The following is a 17,943-nucleotide window of genomic DNA, read 5'->3' as shown; positions in this document are numbered from 1 at the left end:
ATGGGGCTTGAACTGAGGGCCTGGGCACTGTCCCTGAACTCTCTTTGTTCAAGGCTAGTGATCTACCACTTTCAGCCACAGCACTACTGCCAGTTTTCTGGTGGTTAATTGGAGATAAGTCTCACAGACTTTGCTTCCTAGGCTGGCTTTGAACTGCGATCCTCAAATCTCAGCCTCCTGAATAGCTAGGTTTACAACTATGAGCCATCAGCACCTGGCTGAGTACATTTCTTTTTTCAAAAATGTCACCCCTTTGCTCTGCCCCAGTTCCCGCTCCATCCCTGCCCACAAGTTACATAGTACATAGTTCATGTGGGGGTGGGGGGGACGGGAATACTAGGGATTGAACTCGGGGCTTTATCATTTGAGCCATGTTTTCTAGTTTTTATTATTTATTGATTTTTTCAGATAGGGCATCATTTTGCCAGGGACTACTTGACCACTGCTCTTCTCAGCCCACTACCCTCCTACCTACACCTTCTGTGTAGCTAGGATTACAGGTGTGTGTCACCATGCCCAGCTTATCATAATCTTGTGATCAGGTTTCTAGTTCTCCTGCACTAGATAGTGGCTTCCAACCACAATCCTCCCTTACCTGCCTTCCAAGTAGCTGAGATTACAGGTATGAGTCCATCACATGTTTTGTTCATCAGTTGATGAGCACCTAGGCTGGTTCCACAGTTTGACTGCTGTGATAGTACTGCTATAAGCATGGGTGTGCAGGTATCTACAGCATGCTCATTTATATTCCTTCAGCTATTTGCCCAGGAGTGCTATAACAGAATCATAGGGTAGTTCAGACTTTATAGTGTTTTGAGGGCCCTCCATACTGACTTGTATAGTGTCTGCACTACTTCACACTCCTAGCAACAATGTATAAGGCATAAGGTTCCTCCTTCACCCCATCCTTGCCAGTGTCTATAGCTATTTCCTTTTTGTTGGTGGTGGTAGTCATGGGGCTTGAACTCTGGGCCTGGGCGCTGTCCCTCAGCTCTTCAGCTCAAGGCTAGCACTCTACCATTTGAGCCACAGTGCCACTTCCGGTTTTCTGGTGGTTTATTGGAGATGAGTCTCACGGACTTTCCTGCCCAGGCTGGCTTTGAACTATGAACCTCAGATCTCACTCAGCCTCCTGAATAGCTAGGATGACAGGCGTGAACCACTGGAGCCTGGCTATTGCTGTTTTCTTCATATTAGCTACTGAGACTGGGGTAAAATGGAATCTCTGTGTCCTTTTGATTTGAGTGTCCCTGGTGGCTATGTTGAACATATTTGCATCTGTTTTTTTTTTTTTTTGGGCAGGGGGAAGGGCATAGAGGTGGGCAAGTACTGGGATTTGAACTTGGGGCCTAGGTTCTATACCTTAATTTTATCACTTAAGTCTGGCATTGTACCACTTGAACCACAGCTCCACTTGCCGATTTTTTTTTGTCGGTCACGGGGCTTGAACTCTGGGCCTGGGTGCTGTCCCTCCACTCTTCAGCTCAAGGTGAGTGCTCTACCACTTGAGCCACAGTGCTACTTCCAGTTTTCTGGTGGTTTATTGGAGATACGAGTCTCACTGACATTCTTACCTGGGCTGGCTTTGAACCGTGATCCTCAGATGTCAGCCCCCTGAGTAACCAGGATTACAGGAGTGAGCCACCAGCACCCAGCCCACTTGCTGGTTTTTGCTGGTTAATTGGAGATAAAGAGTCTCACAGACTTTCCTGCCTGGGCTGGCCTTGAACCACGATCCTCAGGTCTTGGTTTCCTTAGTAGCTGGGATTACACTGGTGCCCAGCTCATCATCTATTTATTGGCCATTTCTATTTGTTTGGAAAACTGTTTAATTCATTTACGCACTCATTAATTGGGTTGTTTGTTCTTTGGCATTTAATATTTGGATCCCTTCTTATATTCTGGAGATTAATCCTTCAGCCAATAAAAAAATAGCCGGCAAAGATTTGTCCCCAATTTCAGATTGTCTATTGATTCTGATAAAGGTCTCTCTCACTCTCTTTTTTTTTTTTTTTTTTTTTTTTTGCTGTGTAGAAGCTTTATAGTTTCACATGATCCCTTCATGCAACCTCAATAACTTCTTTAAAGGTTCTATTTCCAGGTACCCTACATAGGAATAGGAGAGCATCACCAATTCCTAGTTGCTCTAAAACAAAGTTCTACCTCTGACTTACACATAGACACAAATCCAATGTTAAAGAGACTTTATGGAAAAATTCAGAGGAAAGCTAAAATGGTTGCCACGTGTGATTTAGTGAAGAACTTAGGGAGAAGGGAAAAAAGGGCTGCATTGCCTAATTATTTGACTTTTCTTGGTCAGTGGTACATTTGCTTTCTCCATGTGCTATCACAGTAAACACATGGCGTCCTTAGAGCTCAGGTTAACCAGTGTGGGCCTCTGGTACATGTTAGGTTACATTTGTCAGTGCAAGTGCCCAGCCCCATTCACAGGGCATCTCGTCAATGCTCAGCTGCGGCAACTCTACCATAATGCCACTTGGCTTGGCCAAAGTCCAGTTAAGTGGTTGTCCATGGCCTAGTAGCTTCACCTGAAATAAAAAACATAAACACAGATGTTTTCTAATGTATCTCTTTGACTCATATGTTCTATGGGGAAGGAATGACTGGTATTTATATATATATATATATATATATATATATATATATATATACACACACACACACACACACACACACACACACACACATACATACACACACACACACACACACACACACACACACACACACACACGGCACAGAATATTCATGTTTTTAACCTTTACCTGTTCACATGCTATTTGAGTAAATGGTATTCACAACCCTATATAAATGCCTCTATCTTACTCCTCTGTTACTCACAAGAGGGAAAAAAAGTGTGCAGATTGGAGAATAGTGAAGGTTGAATGGAGCATTAGAGTAGGGATTGAAAATGACTGAAATAATCTGCCCAGCGTGGGCCTGCCCATTTCTTACATGAAACGTTTGAAGAAAAGCTCCCTTCTCCAGGTCAGCCTCCAATCCTCCCCATGTTTGCCAATAATCTCCCAAGAATACATAATAGTGTAAGTCTAATCAACAATTACTAGAATTGTTTTATACCCTGTCTCAATTATACTCAGTGAATTCAAGAAAGTAGTTCTCTATAAGTTCTACAGTTACTCTAAGCCATACATTTTTACCTATCAGATGGATCAATTGAAAAAAAAAAATGCACTTTGACAGTACTTTTTTTTCCAAAGAGAATCTAGGCAAAAGGTTAATGTTATTGTCTATCTTTTCCAGTTGTACTTAGTTTTGGCAGTACTGGGGTTTGAGTTCCGTACCTTGTACTTGCTTATCTGGTGCTCTACCATTTGAGTCAAGGCTCTAGCCCTGTTTTTTGTTGTTTATTTGTGTGAAAGAAGTTCTTTTTTTTTTTTAATCAAAATCATTTGCTTCCTTTCTGTCAACCTTGTGAGAAATGTTTTCCTGAAGAGGTCAAGTGGCTTGGCCCTTGTTACATTTTAGCTACATCCTTCTGCTGCATTTTAATTAAAACATCCTGTTAGAATCTCCTTGAATTTTAGTTATACCCTGTTAATGAAGCCACATCCTTTTGCATATTGTGAACTTGGGCTTAGCCAGTGCAAGCAGAGGGCTTGACTAAGAATAAAAAGGGAGTGGCCTGCATGCTGAGTGCTTGCTCCCCAGACTTTTTGGCTGAGGATACACCTTTCTGGACTTTGCCTTGCTAGTTCCTTTTTGAGTTGGTGTCCTTACTTCTATGGGACATCTCAACATCTCAAGCCATTTCTAACACTTTAGAGATCGAGTGTAGTGAACATTTCTGTCCTGGCTGTCTTTGATCATCCAGATATCAGCCTCGGTAGTTAGAATTATAAGCACGAGCTTTAGCAGCACCTGTTAAAGCTATAGTTCAATGTTAGAGTTGAGCTGTCTTCTTTCTGCCTGATAGGTGTTGGAAATTAATTGCAAGAGGTGGCATAGGAAAACTTCCAAATGAATCAACACATTAACTAATGACTACCACCATCTTGACTGGAACAGCAGGGTCATGCCGTCTTACTTTTCTTCAGATGTGCTCTGGGGAATAATTAGGGGAAATCCTGAATTCTAGTTTTAAAAAAAAAAATTCATGTTGGGTGCATTCAGTGAACTTGAACAGAGAAAAACTATGAAGGATATTATTATTACATTACATGCATGGAGATCCTGCAGCTTACAAATTGAGGAATTTGTTTTGTTTTAGCAGTGTTAGAGTTCAAGTTCAAGGCCTTGAGATTGCTAGGCAAGTGCTCTACCACTTGAGCCATGCCTCCAGTCCTTTTTATGTTTCCAGGACAGTAGAGTACCTAAAGTCTTGTCTAGGTGACAGATCCATACCACTAAAGCCAGCTTTTTTTTGAATAGGTTGAAATGGAGTCGTAAACTTTTTGCCTGAGCTGACGTTGCATTGTAATCCTCACAATCTCAGCCTCCCAAGTAGGTAGGATTATGAGCTTATAGCCAAAATATGTGGCTCTAAGCTTACTTTTCTTAGGAAAAATTTCAAAGTTTTTGCTAAATATTTATCGATTTTAAGACTCATTTTATGGTTATTCTAAGAGGAGAAGTTATGTTCTTACCGGACCATTTTAGTCAACAATTTAAAAACTAATAAATGCACATTTCCCTCTTACCTCTGTTGCCCCCACACTAGCTTTGGGCTCGCCAAGGAACAGCTGTCCAGAGGTGGGCCATCTAAGGAAAATGGCATAGACTGACTTTTCCTTAGATTTAGCTGTGTACCTGGTTAGAATTTAAAATAAAAAGCATTATGACAAGTTATAGCCTATGTTTCTCATCCTTGGGTCAGGTGTGGGATTGTTTTACAGAATTATTCTCATATTGCAAATATCTACCCACTTCCTAGTGCTATAAAAAGCACCCCCCCCCTTCTACTACTCCAACATTAAAAAAAAAAAGTTGTTGCTGGGTACCAGTGGCTCACACCTTTGATCCTAGTCACTCAGGAGACTGAGATCTGAAGACCACATTTTGAGGCTAGTCTGGGCAGGAAAGTCCATGAGACTCTTGTCTCCAATTACCCAGAAAATAGACCCAGAAATGCAGACCAAATGTTAAGAGTGCCAACCTTGAGGGGAAAAAAAGGTAAGACACAGCACCTAGGGCCTCAGTACTAGCAAGCAAAGAAAAAGAAAGAAAGGGGGGAGGAAGGAGGGTGGGAAGGAAGGAGGGAGAGATGGAAGGAAGGAGAGAAAGGAAGGAAGGGATGAAGGGAGAAAAGGGAAGGGAAAAGACGGGGAGAGGAAAGGAAAGAACCTGTTCCTATGTGACTTTTGGAAAGCAGCTACTAAAACAGGAGGAACTGAAGATGAGGACCAAAAAAGGAGAACTCAAAAAAGGAGAACTCTTGCATGGAATGATTTGGGATCTAGAAAACAGGGTTGGTCTTAAAGCCAAGATGAGCTAATTTACCCTTGTCCAAGAATGCATGTGTTTCTAGACATACCCAGAAGTTCATGGTAAAGTGGAAAAAGTACAGTTGATTATTTTTCTGTATGACTGTGTGTGTGCTCACACACACAAGAAATAGGGCTTGAATAATTCAGGGCCTTATGCTCTCACTTGGCTTTTTCACTCAAGGTGGTGGTCTACCACTTGAGTCAAGTCTACACTTCCAGCTTTCTGGGGTTTTTTGCTGGTTAACTGGAGATAAGAGTTCCTTGGATTTGTTGCCCAGGCTGGCTTTGAACCGTGATTCTCAGATCTCAGCCTCCTGAGTAGCTTGGATGGCAGGTGTGAGCCACTGGCTTGCCCGCTCTTTTTTAAGGAACTACTACAGTGTTTCCCAAATGGCTATACCACTTTACATTCCCACTAACAAGGCACAAGGGTTCTAATCTCTCCAATGTCTCCACTACCATTTATTACTTTTTTTTAAAGTAGTAGCTTTCTAATGGATGCAAGGTTGTACCTTAGTAGCTTTTATCTGCATTTATTCCCATAATGATTATGGAGTCAAGTTATTTTTTCTGGTACTTGTTAATCATGATACAAATTCTACTAGTACAACTACCGACTAGGGAAGCAAGCCAGATACTCCCAGTGCTTCATACCCTACCATTTTCCCACTATCCTCTCTGTTTTGGCTGATTTTAACTTATTGTCTCTGGGGGGAGGGGGTTTCTTGCTAATTTGGTGGTATGTCTTACCTGAAAGTTTGAATTTACCAAACTGACTAAATTGTAGTCTATCTTAGATTCGCCAATCAATTAACCATTTTTACTTACTAGAACAGCTTACAATTTTATTTTTTTAAAAAGCTCACTGCTCTTAACTGAAATTTGTACTCTGCTATCTCTAGAAATGACTTCAGCAGAAATGGATAGACATTCCGTTTAAAAACATGCCAAGTCTTCTCCTTCCTTCTTCCCTTTGTATCTCACTAAATTATCATGCAGTTTCTGTATAGTATTCTTCTGATTTCTCCCTAATCTTCCTTTTCTCTTTCTATCTCTGAGAAATTCTAAGTGCCTTGCCCTATCGAATATTACTTTTAGACAACCAGAAAGACTTACCACACCTCTGGGGTAAGAGTGTCGTTCTGAGATCGCCAAGGGCTGGTTTCATAAATGGCTTTCCCATTGACTTTCAGCCAGCTCCCCATTTGCCTCAGTCTCTCCTCAAAAATGACAGAAATGATGCCATCTGATGTGGGGCCAATGTTAATCAGAAGATTTCCTCCACAAGCAACTGTCTCCACTAGTTGCTGAAAAATTAAGAATAAACACAGTTCTCAGAAAAGAAAAATTCTACTTACATTGCTTTTCTTTTTTTTTTCTTGGTGCAAATCCGGGTCTTGGATGCAGGGTCTGGGTACCTTCCCTTAGTTCTCTTGCTCAAAGCTAGCACTGTACCACTTGAGCCAAAGCTCCACTTAAGAGTTTTTTTAGTAGTTTATTGGAGATAAGACTTTGCTGCCCAGGCTAGCTTTGAACTGTGATAGATCTCACCCTCCTAAGTAACTAGGATTAGATAGGAGCCATTAATGCCCAGCTGATCATGCTTTTTTTTTTTTTGTCAGTCATGGGGCCCAAACTTTGGACCTGGGCACTGTTCCTGAACTCTTCAGCTCAAGTCTAGCGCTCTACCACTTGAGCCACAGTGCTACTCCAGACTTTTCTGCTTATGTGGTGCTGAGAAATCGAACCCGGGGCCTCATGCATACGAGGCAAGCACTCTACCACTGAGCCAACTTGCCAGCCCTGATCATGCATTTTTATATGTACATAGTCACTACCTAGAAGTAGAGGCATAGATTATACTAATAATCTGTGTTTGCATGCCACCAAAGAACCCAGATTACAAGAAATAGTTCTCGTACAATCTCACATTTAAGAATACTACAAGCGGGGCATTGGTGACTCAGGCTTGTAATCCTACTCAAGATTGAGATCTGAGGTCCAGAGCCAGCCCTTGGAGAAAAGTCTGTGAGACTCTTATCTCCAATTAATTACCCCAAAGCCAGAAGCGGAACAATGGCTCAAGTGGCCGAGCACCAGCTTTGAGTGAAAAAGCTAAGGAATAGAGCCTAGACCCTGAGTTCAAGACACCATACTGGCACCAAAGGAAAAAAAAAGAGAGAGACTATTTCAATATTCCAGTAGAGGAGCCAGGCATGGTGGTATAGGCCTGTGATCCCAGCATTCTCTGAGGAGGCTGAGGTAGGAGAACCATGAATTTGTGACTCATCTAGGTTATATAGTGAAACCCTATTTTAAAAAAAACAAAAAACTAGCTACCAGACATTGTACAGTACCTTCACCAATTCTTCAATTGTTAGATAGTCTCCAATCCAAGCTTCCTTCCTGTAGCCCCAAGACGATTTGTCTATTGTCATGCAGTTTTCCCACTTATGTGGCAAAAGATGTCCCGGGTTATATCGATCGCTGCAGGTGTAGTAACCGCCATGCTTGCACATGCAGCCCACTCCCCAGCGGTCATTGGTGACCACAGTATCCCGAACTGGGCTGAAAGGAAAAACACTTTAAATTAACAACAACAATAATAATGATGATAATAATAATAATAACAAAGTGGTTTCTAATACAAAAGGAAATGCCACTTGTAGACAGTTCTATCTGAAAGTCACTCCTAAAAATGGCCATAGCCTATGAGTGGAAAGCCCAGGGTTATGAAGTCCAACAGACTTGGGGTAACTGGGGTCCTTACTCACAGAACAACAGCATGTTATCTAACTGCTCTCCATAATGAATTCCCTTAGCATTATTAGAACAAAAGTAACTGATGAAATACTCAGGCCAGTGCCCCGCATAAGGAAGGGTATTATGTGATTATTTGAACCTCCACCTCTGACACTGTGAATGGCAGCCAAAACTGAATTTAAACTCAATTAGTATTCTTTCCAAGGATTAATCTACATGTATTTCATATATAATATTAAACCTATTATATAACATGTGTAATATACATATATGTTATAGACACATGTACACACAGCTTTTATATTTGTGATATGTATTATATACCATACATATATGCAATACATATCACACAGATAGTGTACATATATATATATATATATATATATGGCATGTACATATACATACTAGGCTAATGAAAAAGTGCCTAATGAAAAAGTGCCTAATGAAAAAGCTAAATAAAGCAGAGGCATGTGACAGATGCCTATAATACCAGCTACAGAGGAATCATAATAGAAAGATTACAGCCCAAGGCTAGACCCTTTCTGAAAACCTAACACAAAAAGAGCTGAAGGTGTGGCTCAAATGGTAGAGCATCTGCCTAGCAAGTATAAGGCCAGAAGTCAAATCCCCAAAAGTATCCTCAAAAGAAAAAAAAAAGAAAATTTTTTAAAAAACACCTTAAATTCCCCCATGTACATTCCACAGCTCAGCTGATGTGGAGATGCTCTTAGCAAGTTTTACTTACTTGTCGCTGTGTTTAAGTCACTGAGTAGTCTGTTTAGTGTTTCCCTGCCCTTAGTTTTGTGCAAATATGTCTTCCAAAAAGCAAGGTAAAAATGTGCTCAATCTAAACAATCATGTGAAAGTCAGAGATTTGTTGAGACGTGGCACATCGTGTGCATATGGGAAAAATGAATCCCTTTTCTGCTGTACAGTCCTGAACTCTAGGCATCCCGAGCATGTGTGGTTTTTCCACAGTGGTAGTCTCCTTGGAACAAGATTCCTGCAGATAGCAAGAGTCTACTGTACTGTCTTCAAGTTCATCATTACTTTTTCTTAATCCCATTCTCTCCTCTCCTTTTAAAACATATACTATTTCATACATGTATAATGAAAGATAATGGACCTAGATCACATTTCTTACATCACCCTCTCCTTCCCCCCCACTCCCTTTCTCAGTCTCCCCTTCCCTCATCATGTGATATTTGTCTTTCTGAATTTGGTTTCTCTCTCTCAACATGATGATCTCCAGTTCCAACCATTTCCCTGGAACTACATGATTCCATTCTTGGTTATGGCTGAATATGCATTGTGTATATGTTCTACGTTTTCTTTATCCATTCCAATTTCCCCACAATATTTCTTATCATGACTGGTAGTTCACACAGAGGAAACTGGGTTCCACTTACAGTGAACAGTTTTGATTCACCACATTGAAGAAGATGGGTTTTCCCCTTGGAAGAAGGTCTGGAGACACTGCTGCTTTGAGTAATTTCAAGAGTTCTTCAGAACATTTTTGTTTGGGCCCTTTGGGAATCCAGGAAGCACATATAAAGGACTGCCTGTTTTCATAGCAAAGTACCGAGCACCTTCTACTTAAGCAAACTAACGGAGGACCTCCTCAGAGCTCCATGCTCTCTTAGACAACCTTGAATATGCCAGGAAAGAACAGAAGGTAAGATCTTGATAGTTAAGGAAAAGAGGAGGCAGACTGACATCAACAAGGTGGCCAGGCCTGTTGGAAGGTAAAACAAACAAACAAACAAAAACAACAAAAAGAAGGAATCAAAAGAATGGAAGGACACATAGTCAGGAGCAATGATGTCTTGGTCCTAAAAGAACAGAGTAGGAGATAAAAATAGGGACCAATGAAATGAATACTTTTTCTTTTTAATGGTTCTGACGTTTGAACTCACGTTCTTAATGCACTTGAGCCACTTATCCAATCATTTTTTCTCAAAGAGTCTCTCATTTTTTGTCTGCACTGGCATGGACTATGATCCTATTTACGCTTCTCACGTAGCTGGGATAAATGGCACACACCATTGTGTCAAGCTTTTTGCTGGTTGAGGTGATCTTGAAAAATTTTTGATCAGGATAGTTTTGAACAACAGTCCACCTGTCATTGCTTCCCTCGTAGCTAAAATGAAAACGTCAAAAGTCTTTGGTGCTGCGCACGCATGTGCACACACACCAGTTCTGGGGTCTGAACTCAGGTCAGTCTGTCCCTGAGCTCAAGGTTAGTGCTCTACCACTTAAGATACAGCCCCATTTCTAGCTTTTTGGTGGCAAATTCGAGATAAGAATCTCACAGATGAGCCGGGCACCGGTGGCTCATGCCTGTAATCCTAGCAACTCAGGAGACTGAGATCTGAGGATTGTGGTTCAAAGCCAGCCCAGGAAGGAAAGTCCATGAGACTTTTATCTCCAATAAACCACTAGAAAACCAGAAATGGTGCTGTGGCTCAAGCGGTAGAGTGCTTGCCTTGAGCTGAAGAGCACAGGGATAGCACTCAAGCCCAGAGTTCAAGCCCCACGACCGACAAAAAAAAAAAAAAAAAAAAAAAAAGAATCTCACAGCGTTTCCTGGCCAGGGTGGCTTTGAACCACAATCTTCAGATCTCAACCTTCTGAATAACCAGGATTATAGGCATGAGCCACTGGAACCCAGAGATCTTGTGTTGTTGTTTTTTTGTTGTTGTTTCTTATCTTAATTTCAAAATAAGGCATGTTTTAAATTTAACTCCTGAAGAGTTTGGAGAAAATATTGCTATAACTAATAAGCACTGTTTGCAATGATACCCTCCCCCCACCTCAAATTATGAATACATCTAAAAGGAAATACTTTAAGAAGCCTGGGAGTTAGAATGCTCCACGTGTCTTAGAAGCGTCTGAGGCAGATACAACATACCTGTCATTATACAGCCACGCAAGGAAGCCTGTGCTGTTCCAGTATTGATCCGTTGCTCCTCCATCTCCATCTGACCACAGAACATCTGGCTGATACCTGTTTACTAGCTCATAGAGCTCAGGCAATGCCTTTGAAAATGGAAACTGTCGCGTAGAGAAGGAAGTGGATTCATCCTGAAGGAAGTACGGATGAAACCACTCAAAAAGCGAATAGTAGAGTCCAAAGCGCAAGTCAGTTCTGTTCCTAATGGCCATCTCAAGTTCTCTGACAATGTCCCTCTTCGGCCCCACATCCAAAGCATTCCAGTTCCAGGAATTCTCTGAACCCCAAAGGGTAAAACCTGAGGAAGAAGATTTAAAATCCTTGTAAGGCAATATCAACTTTACTTCAGTAAATGTAACCCACAAATATGTCAGAACAAATCAGATACGATACATAAATAACTGCTTATACAAACAAGTGCTTCATGATGGTTTTTTTCATGGTCTATCTTCTGCTTTTTATTTACCTATGATTTTACTATCTTCAGGTAGTTGTACAAAAAGGTTTCGTTCAACATGTGAGTTTGTGAGTACAATGCATCTTAATCGATGTCACCCCTTCCATTGTTCTCTCCCCTTCCCACCTATACTCCCCCCACCCATCTCTCACATTCTGTTCTGATGAGAAACAATGTGGGAAAGTTCGGGGCTCCTTGTGAGGACTGGATGGCCCAGTATTCTTCCTTACAGACTTTGAGATCTGTGAGGAAACCCTCATGTTATATACCTAGCAACTTCTGGCACAGAGAGGAACAGCTTCTACCTCTCCCGGCTAATCAAAGGTCACCACCATTGATAATGAAGATGCTGAGTTAGATTCCTGCAAGATTCTTGTCTGCTCCAAGAGCCAGGTACACTGCTTGCTTGAGGACTGTGTTTCCTGACAATGTTTTCATCCCTACACCTTGAGAGCTCATTAAGGGGTAGGAGGAGGTGACAGAGAGGACACACACCACAGGACATTCTTTCCCACTAATTCTGTACTTTAAATGCACCCGCTGTAAAGCTGTAGACTGGGTGGTTGCTCTGGACTTACCTTCATGATGCTTGGAAGTTAAGACAACGTATTTGGCCCCCGAGGCCTGAAGAATTTCTGCCCACTGATTGGCATTAAAAAACTTGGCTGTAAACTGTGGCCCAAAATCTTCATAATTAAAACCAGGGGAGTAATTATCATTCATAAAGTTTACAAACTGTGGTCGTTTTTCCTTTTGCCAGTACCACCTATGGGAGAAGAGGAATAAACACAGGCACCACATGGATGCATACATTTGAAATTACAACCCCGCCCTCCCCTTCCTCCGGTGTCCACCCCCTTTCTCAAGTGTTACCTCCACATCCTGTGACTACAAGCCACGCCACCCTCCTCCTGTCCCATTGGCACCTGTCCCACCATGAAATCTTCTCAGCTCAGAAACAGGAGTTCTAGACAACCCATTCTCATTCCCCAATCTTTAAAGCACCACATATAACACCTGTGTTGACGTATTAAGTGACTTTGTAACCAGAGGGATGAAGGTTTCTAAAGCCAAGAAGATATGTAAAACCTAAACAATGTGATGAGGGAAGGTGGGGGACAGAAGTGATACAGAAAGGCTGGTAAGAGTAAAATTATGAAGACGCTGTTGTTTCATAGATTGATTCAAATTTAAAACATACTTGTGACACAGACTCTTTCTGGGCAATACTATATTGACCCCAAACAGCTTCACTCTGGTAACTTAACAAAAAGAACATCTGAACCAGGCACTGTAGCTCACACTTGTAATCCTAGTTTTATTCAGGAGTTGAGATCTGGAGTATTACAATTTGAAGCCATTCCTGACACACACACACCCCAAAAAAGTCCATGAAAGTCCAAAATAAGCAGCAAAGAGCAGGACTAGAGGCATGACTCAAGTGACAGAACACCAGCGTGAGCAAGAAAGCCGAGAAAACTCAAGGCCTTGAGTTCAAGCTACAGGGGTAGGGGCGGAATGAAAACTATCTAAAACACGGTAGATCTACCCATCAGGAACTGTCCTCATGACCTAGATGCAAGCCCCTGTCTCTGGCCCACCTCTACTTGGTCCAGCTCCTCCCCCTCTGTAAGAATATTTCCATAGTGAGCCCTACATCTCCCAAATGACCAGGAGCCTATACTGGCTGACAAGACTTCACTCAAGGACATCAGATGCAGTGCCAAAGACATGTTCCGGTCCAAAGTCACCTACCTACTGTACCAGCTTACGTGGCAGCTACAGCATGGGTGTGCAACCCAGCCAGGCTGTGGATGAGGAGGAGAAGGCAATCTGGGAGACCAAGAATGGTCTGCTTCCTGAGACAAAGAGAAGTTGGCTCTCTACTGGGGCAAGCTTGAAGGCCATGTGGGCTTATGATGGCTGGCCTCCGTCATATGACTACAAGGGTCAAGTCCACGGAAAATGCCTATGTCATCAATTTCATCAGTGTGCTGACAGATTCCCTCTAAATGTCTAGTTCTGTGAGATCCTGAGCCCCTATTACATCTTTCAGTTGGGTTTTTGGAACCTCAAAATGAAAAGCCAACTGATGAATTGAAGCACTTTTGTTTAATGTGGGAGTTTGGGGTCTGTTTGGTGGGCCCTACTACTAACTCATACCTCCAGCCTGCACTGTATATGGACATACGTATGTGTGTATATATGTATGTAGGCCTGTATGTATGTATTTGAGGCAGGGTCTGCACCAGCTTTTACTTACTTGTTTATGTTTGTTTATTTGAGGCAGTCTCACCCAAGTTGGCCTGGAACTAGCTATGAAGACCAAGCTGGCCTTGACCTCCTAATCCTCTGAGTCAACTGAATGCTGGGATTACAGGCATGAACCACCATGCCCGCCTGCCTTTTTTACCTTTTTTAATTGCACTACAAAGAAATAAACTGTCCAGAGCAACACAGCCAGACACACATACACTGAGATACACATCTACATATATAAATACGTGTAGTAACATGTTTATCTTATTACTTGGAGCAATTAATTGGGAAAAGTACCATGGGATCACGTTCAAGGGATCATGTGCAGATGTTGACTCTGATCCTTAAGTAAAACCAAATGCACTTTAACGTGCTTTATCTTTCATACAGTGATCTATTAACAACGTAAAGGTTTGTTGTTCTTTGTTGTTTGTTTGCTTGGGGTACCATTCTTTAAAAAACAACAACAACAAAAGTTCCTACCACAGGGACCCACAGTAAACCGCACTACTCGGGAGGCTGAGATCCGAGGATAGGGTTTGAAGCCATCAGGGGCAGGAAAGTCTCTGAGACTCTGATCTCCATCCAATTAACTAGCAACCGGCTGGAAGCTGACCTGTGTCTCAATTACAGCCTTGTGCTCCAGGACAAGGTCCGGCCCTCAATTCGAGGCCCAGGACCGGCAGGAAGGAAAGCAGGAAGTCCTGGTGCCACAACTGCAACGCTCCGCCCTGAAGAGCCCCTCAGTGGCTCCCGCGGGGCGTTCAGGGGTCAGGAGGTGGAGCAGGTGCAGGTGCACTTGCGGGGTGACACCCCCCCCCGCACCCCTGGCCGCAACGACCCGCCCGGGCGGGAAGCAGCCCACCGTGGCCTCGCGAGGTGGAACCGAGTACACACCGGGGCGCAGAGCCCGGGCCGCGGGGACTCACGCCCCGGAGCTGCGCGCTCGCGCAGCCGGACGCCAGCGCGCCCCGCCCGCGCCGCGGGGCCGCCAGCGCGGGAGGCGCAGCCCGGAGCCGCCCCGGAGCTGCGCCCGGGCCGGGGAGCCCGAGCCGGAGAGCCGGCCCGGCGCACTCACCAGAACCACTCGCTGCCGAAGGCGGGCACGGAGAACACACCCCAGTGGATGAAGATCCCGACCTTGGCCTGGTCGAACCAGGCGGGCAGCGGCCGCGCGTCCAGCGACTCCCAAGTGGGGTCGAAGCGCGCGGCGCGGCGGGCCGAGCTCCCCGGCGGCCATAGCAGCAGCAGCAGCGCCAGCGCCAGGGGCGGCCGCCCTGGGAACGCGCGGCGCGCGCTCGCCAGCCCCGGGGCCATGCGGTCCTCCTCCGCCGGGCCTCCGCCGGTCCTCCGCCGGGCCAACTAGCCCAGCTGCCGCGCCGCCCGCCCTCCCGCGGCTCCTCCTCTGTCACCTGACCAAGGCCAGCTCGATCTGGTGACCAGATGGCTCTTGATGGGGGCGGGGAGAGCGGCTGTCACTCACTCGCCAGGCCGGGGTGGGAGGGGGGAGGAGGGGGGACAGGGGCAGGCCTCTCTGCCCTCCACAAAACCCACCCGGAAATCAGCGGGACCGCCCCCCCTTCCCCACCCCCACCCCCCCACTGTCAGAACCCGTGCGCAGCCCAGCGGAGCACTGCAGGCTCGAACTCCAGCCCAGCGCAGAGCTTGGGAAAACCCACCCCGGGCCCGCCCTCCGCCTCTGCCTCTGCCCCAGAGCGAGCTCCGGGGAGGGGAGAGAGGACCCGAGTTCAGGAGTCCTAGACTGAGCCCCAGTAATGGCTCCTCCTCTCCTCCCCTCTCCCCCTTCCCTCCTCTCTCTTCACCTGAGCCTCCGCTACCAACTGCAGCCCCAGAATCCTCTAGCCTTTGAAAGTCCAGAATGATCTAAACCTGGACCAAACACACGGGCATCTTGTGATGCCCCTTAATCAGAGGTTTGCACCATGGGGCAAAGGACACTTTTCACGAGGATATTGCCACCGGTCGAAGGTGATGGCGAAGGCGCAGGCAGGGCTGGGCCCCTGCGCTCTGGTCAGCAGCCTCTTCCCCTGTGAACCCGGGTCGCGCACGATTGCACCCTCCACAGCCTTCCTGCGAGCAGGAAGAACGTTTCTTCCATCTCCACGGCTTCCAGCGTCGGTGCCAAGCGGACCGGATCTGCACCAATGCCAGTTGAGTCACTTCCTTTGAAAGCAAAGAAAGTACAGCGGTCCACCACAAAAGCACAGCCTGTAGGAAATACTGACAAGATGTTTAAGGACCTGGGTCCCAAGGCACCCTGGGTGATAATGCACAGAAATCCTCATACTGCCGGGTCAGTCTCGGAGATAACAGGGGTTGGAAAGAACACCACAAAGGACATAAAGAAGAACTTCTACAAAAACAAACCAACCCGCATAGGGTGCCAAGATTGGAAGAATGAAATCAGGGAGGTGGTTTAGAACGTGTCACACTGGGGAACTAGACTTCCCCTTACCTTTTTGGACTATGACACTTTGCAAAGCTCATTTTTGTTTGCACTGAAAGCTACTGCTAATCAAATGATAGAAACAGAGCCTATGAAGGCTTACATCCTGCTTTTAAAAGTTTGAGAGAGCCTGGTGCCAGTGGCTCACGCCTGTAATCCTAGCTACTCAGGAGGCTGAGATCTGAGGATCATGGTTCAAAGCCAGCCTGGGCAGGAAACTTCGTGATACTCTTATCTCCAATAAACCACTAGAAAAATCGGACATGGCACTGTGTCTCAAGTGGTAGAGCATTCGCCTTGAGTTGAAGAGCGTAGGGACAGCACCCAAGCCCAGAGTTCAAGCCTCATGACTGACAAAAAAAAAGTTTGATAGAGCCTGGCACTGGTGGCTCACACCTGCAATCCAAGCTACTCAGGAGGCTGAGATCTAGGTCACAGCTCAAAGACAGCCTGGGTATGAAAGTCTATGAGATTCTTATCTCCAATAAACCTCAAAAGAAGGAGGAGGAAGAGGAGGAGAAGAAATAATAGTGGTGCTGTGGCTTAAAGTGGTACAGTGCAGAACAGAAAAGCTCAGGGACATCACCCAAGACCTAAGATCAAGCCTCATGACAAAAAAAAAAAATTTGATATAGGATCTAGAAAACAAGCTGAGACAAATCTCTGGCTCCCCAGGTGTTTATGAAGTATGTGGGGAATAGGCCTCAATAGGGAGGATTGTCAAGTGACCCTGATATGGTGGAGTTTGACTGAGGTCACAGGAGGTACTGGATGAGAGAATGCTGGAGTGTTTGTCCCTGCCGTATCACCAGACATCACGGAGACACCTTGGCCAATGGCCACTGTTGGCAACTGTTGATCTACCCAGCCCCCACACAGGAAAAGCTGGGAGTGCCAGAGCTTGCCATACTCTGTGTTACTACCGGAGGAAGCAATGGCATCCTGCCCTTGACGTCCTCCTCAGGGATGTCATTAGCTGTCAAGAAGGGAGCTGATGGGTGAGTGAGCTCAGAGGACGCATTTGGGATCTCTGTGGGAATTGGATGACCGCCTCCAACCAGTCCCAGTACTTCCGAGAACTGCTCTCAAGTGGCCCGTGGAAGAAGTGACACGTTCACCCCAGCTGAGAGCAGCACCCAGGCCCAACCGTTCCTGCAACAGCCGCCCAGAGGCTGCTTCTGCTGAAAAGCACTCACTCCTCACAGAGGCCTGCGCAAATGTCCAAGGATAAGTAAAAGCAAGAGATTCGGGCACCGACCTGTAATCCTAGCTTCTCAGGAGGTGGAGATCAGAGGATCATGGGTTGAACCTCTTCTCCCCCCACACCCAGGAAAGTTTGAGAGACTCTTCTTATCTCCAACTAACCACCAAACATCTGGACTTGGAATTGTGACTCAAGCTGTAGAGTGGCAGCCTTGATCCGAAACACTAAGGGAGGGCAAGGCCATGATGTAGATAGATAGATAGATAGATAGATAGATAGATAGATAGATAGATAGATAGATAGATAGACAGACAGACAGACAGATAGATAGATACATACATACATAGAAAGATAGATACATAGATACATAGA

General features: G+C 44.9%; 1 protein-coding gene across 1 annotated transcript; it reads right to left on the bottom strand.

The window, feature by feature from the left end:
• Positions 1 to 2,189: 2,189 nt before the first annotated feature.
• Positions 2,190 to 15,270, bottom strand: Fuca2 (alpha-L-fucosidase 2). Its single transcript, XM_070010102.1, has 7 exons — positions 14,979 to 15,270; positions 12,220 to 12,407; positions 11,143 to 11,482; positions 7,826 to 8,036; positions 6,585 to 6,775; positions 4,683 to 4,791; positions 2,190 to 2,549 (listed from the first exon to the last, which is right to left on the bottom strand). Exons 1-7 carry the CDS (start codon positions 15,215 to 15,217, stop codon positions 2,409 to 2,411), a joined length of 1,419 nt encoding a protein of 472 aa, XP_069866203.1. The 5' UTR covers positions 15,218 to 15,270; the 3' UTR covers positions 2,190 to 2,408.
• Between the last annotated feature and the right edge of the window lie 2,673 nt (positions 15,271 to 17,943).

This window comes from Dipodomys merriami, unplaced genomic scaffold (genome assembly GCF_024711535.1).
Source record: "Dipodomys merriami isolate MVZ:Mamm:240054 unplaced genomic scaffold, mDipMer1.0.p SCAF_8, whole genome shotgun sequence".
Classification (NCBI taxonomy): Eukaryota; Metazoa; Chordata; class Mammalia; order Rodentia; family Heteromyidae; genus Dipodomys; species Dipodomys merriami.
Note: the sequence above shows the minus strand (reverse complement) of the source record. Positions and strands in the feature narration are given on the sequence as shown.

Excerpts from the sequence above, each read along its gene's own strand:
- Fuca2 (XM_070010102.1), bottom strand. The coding sequence starts at position 15,217 with ATGGCCCCGGGGCTGGCGAGCGCGCGCCGCGCGTTCCCAGGGCGGCCG. Across the intron at positions 11,483-12,219 it reads AACTTCCAAGCATCATGAAG|GTTTTACCCTTTGGGGTTCA; the intron begins GTAAGTCCAGAG and ends CTTCTTCCTCAG. Across the intron at positions 8,037-11,142 it reads GCGTGGCTGTATAATGACAG|CCCAGTTCGGGATACTGTGG; the intron begins GTATGTTGTATC and ends TTTTCCTTTCAG.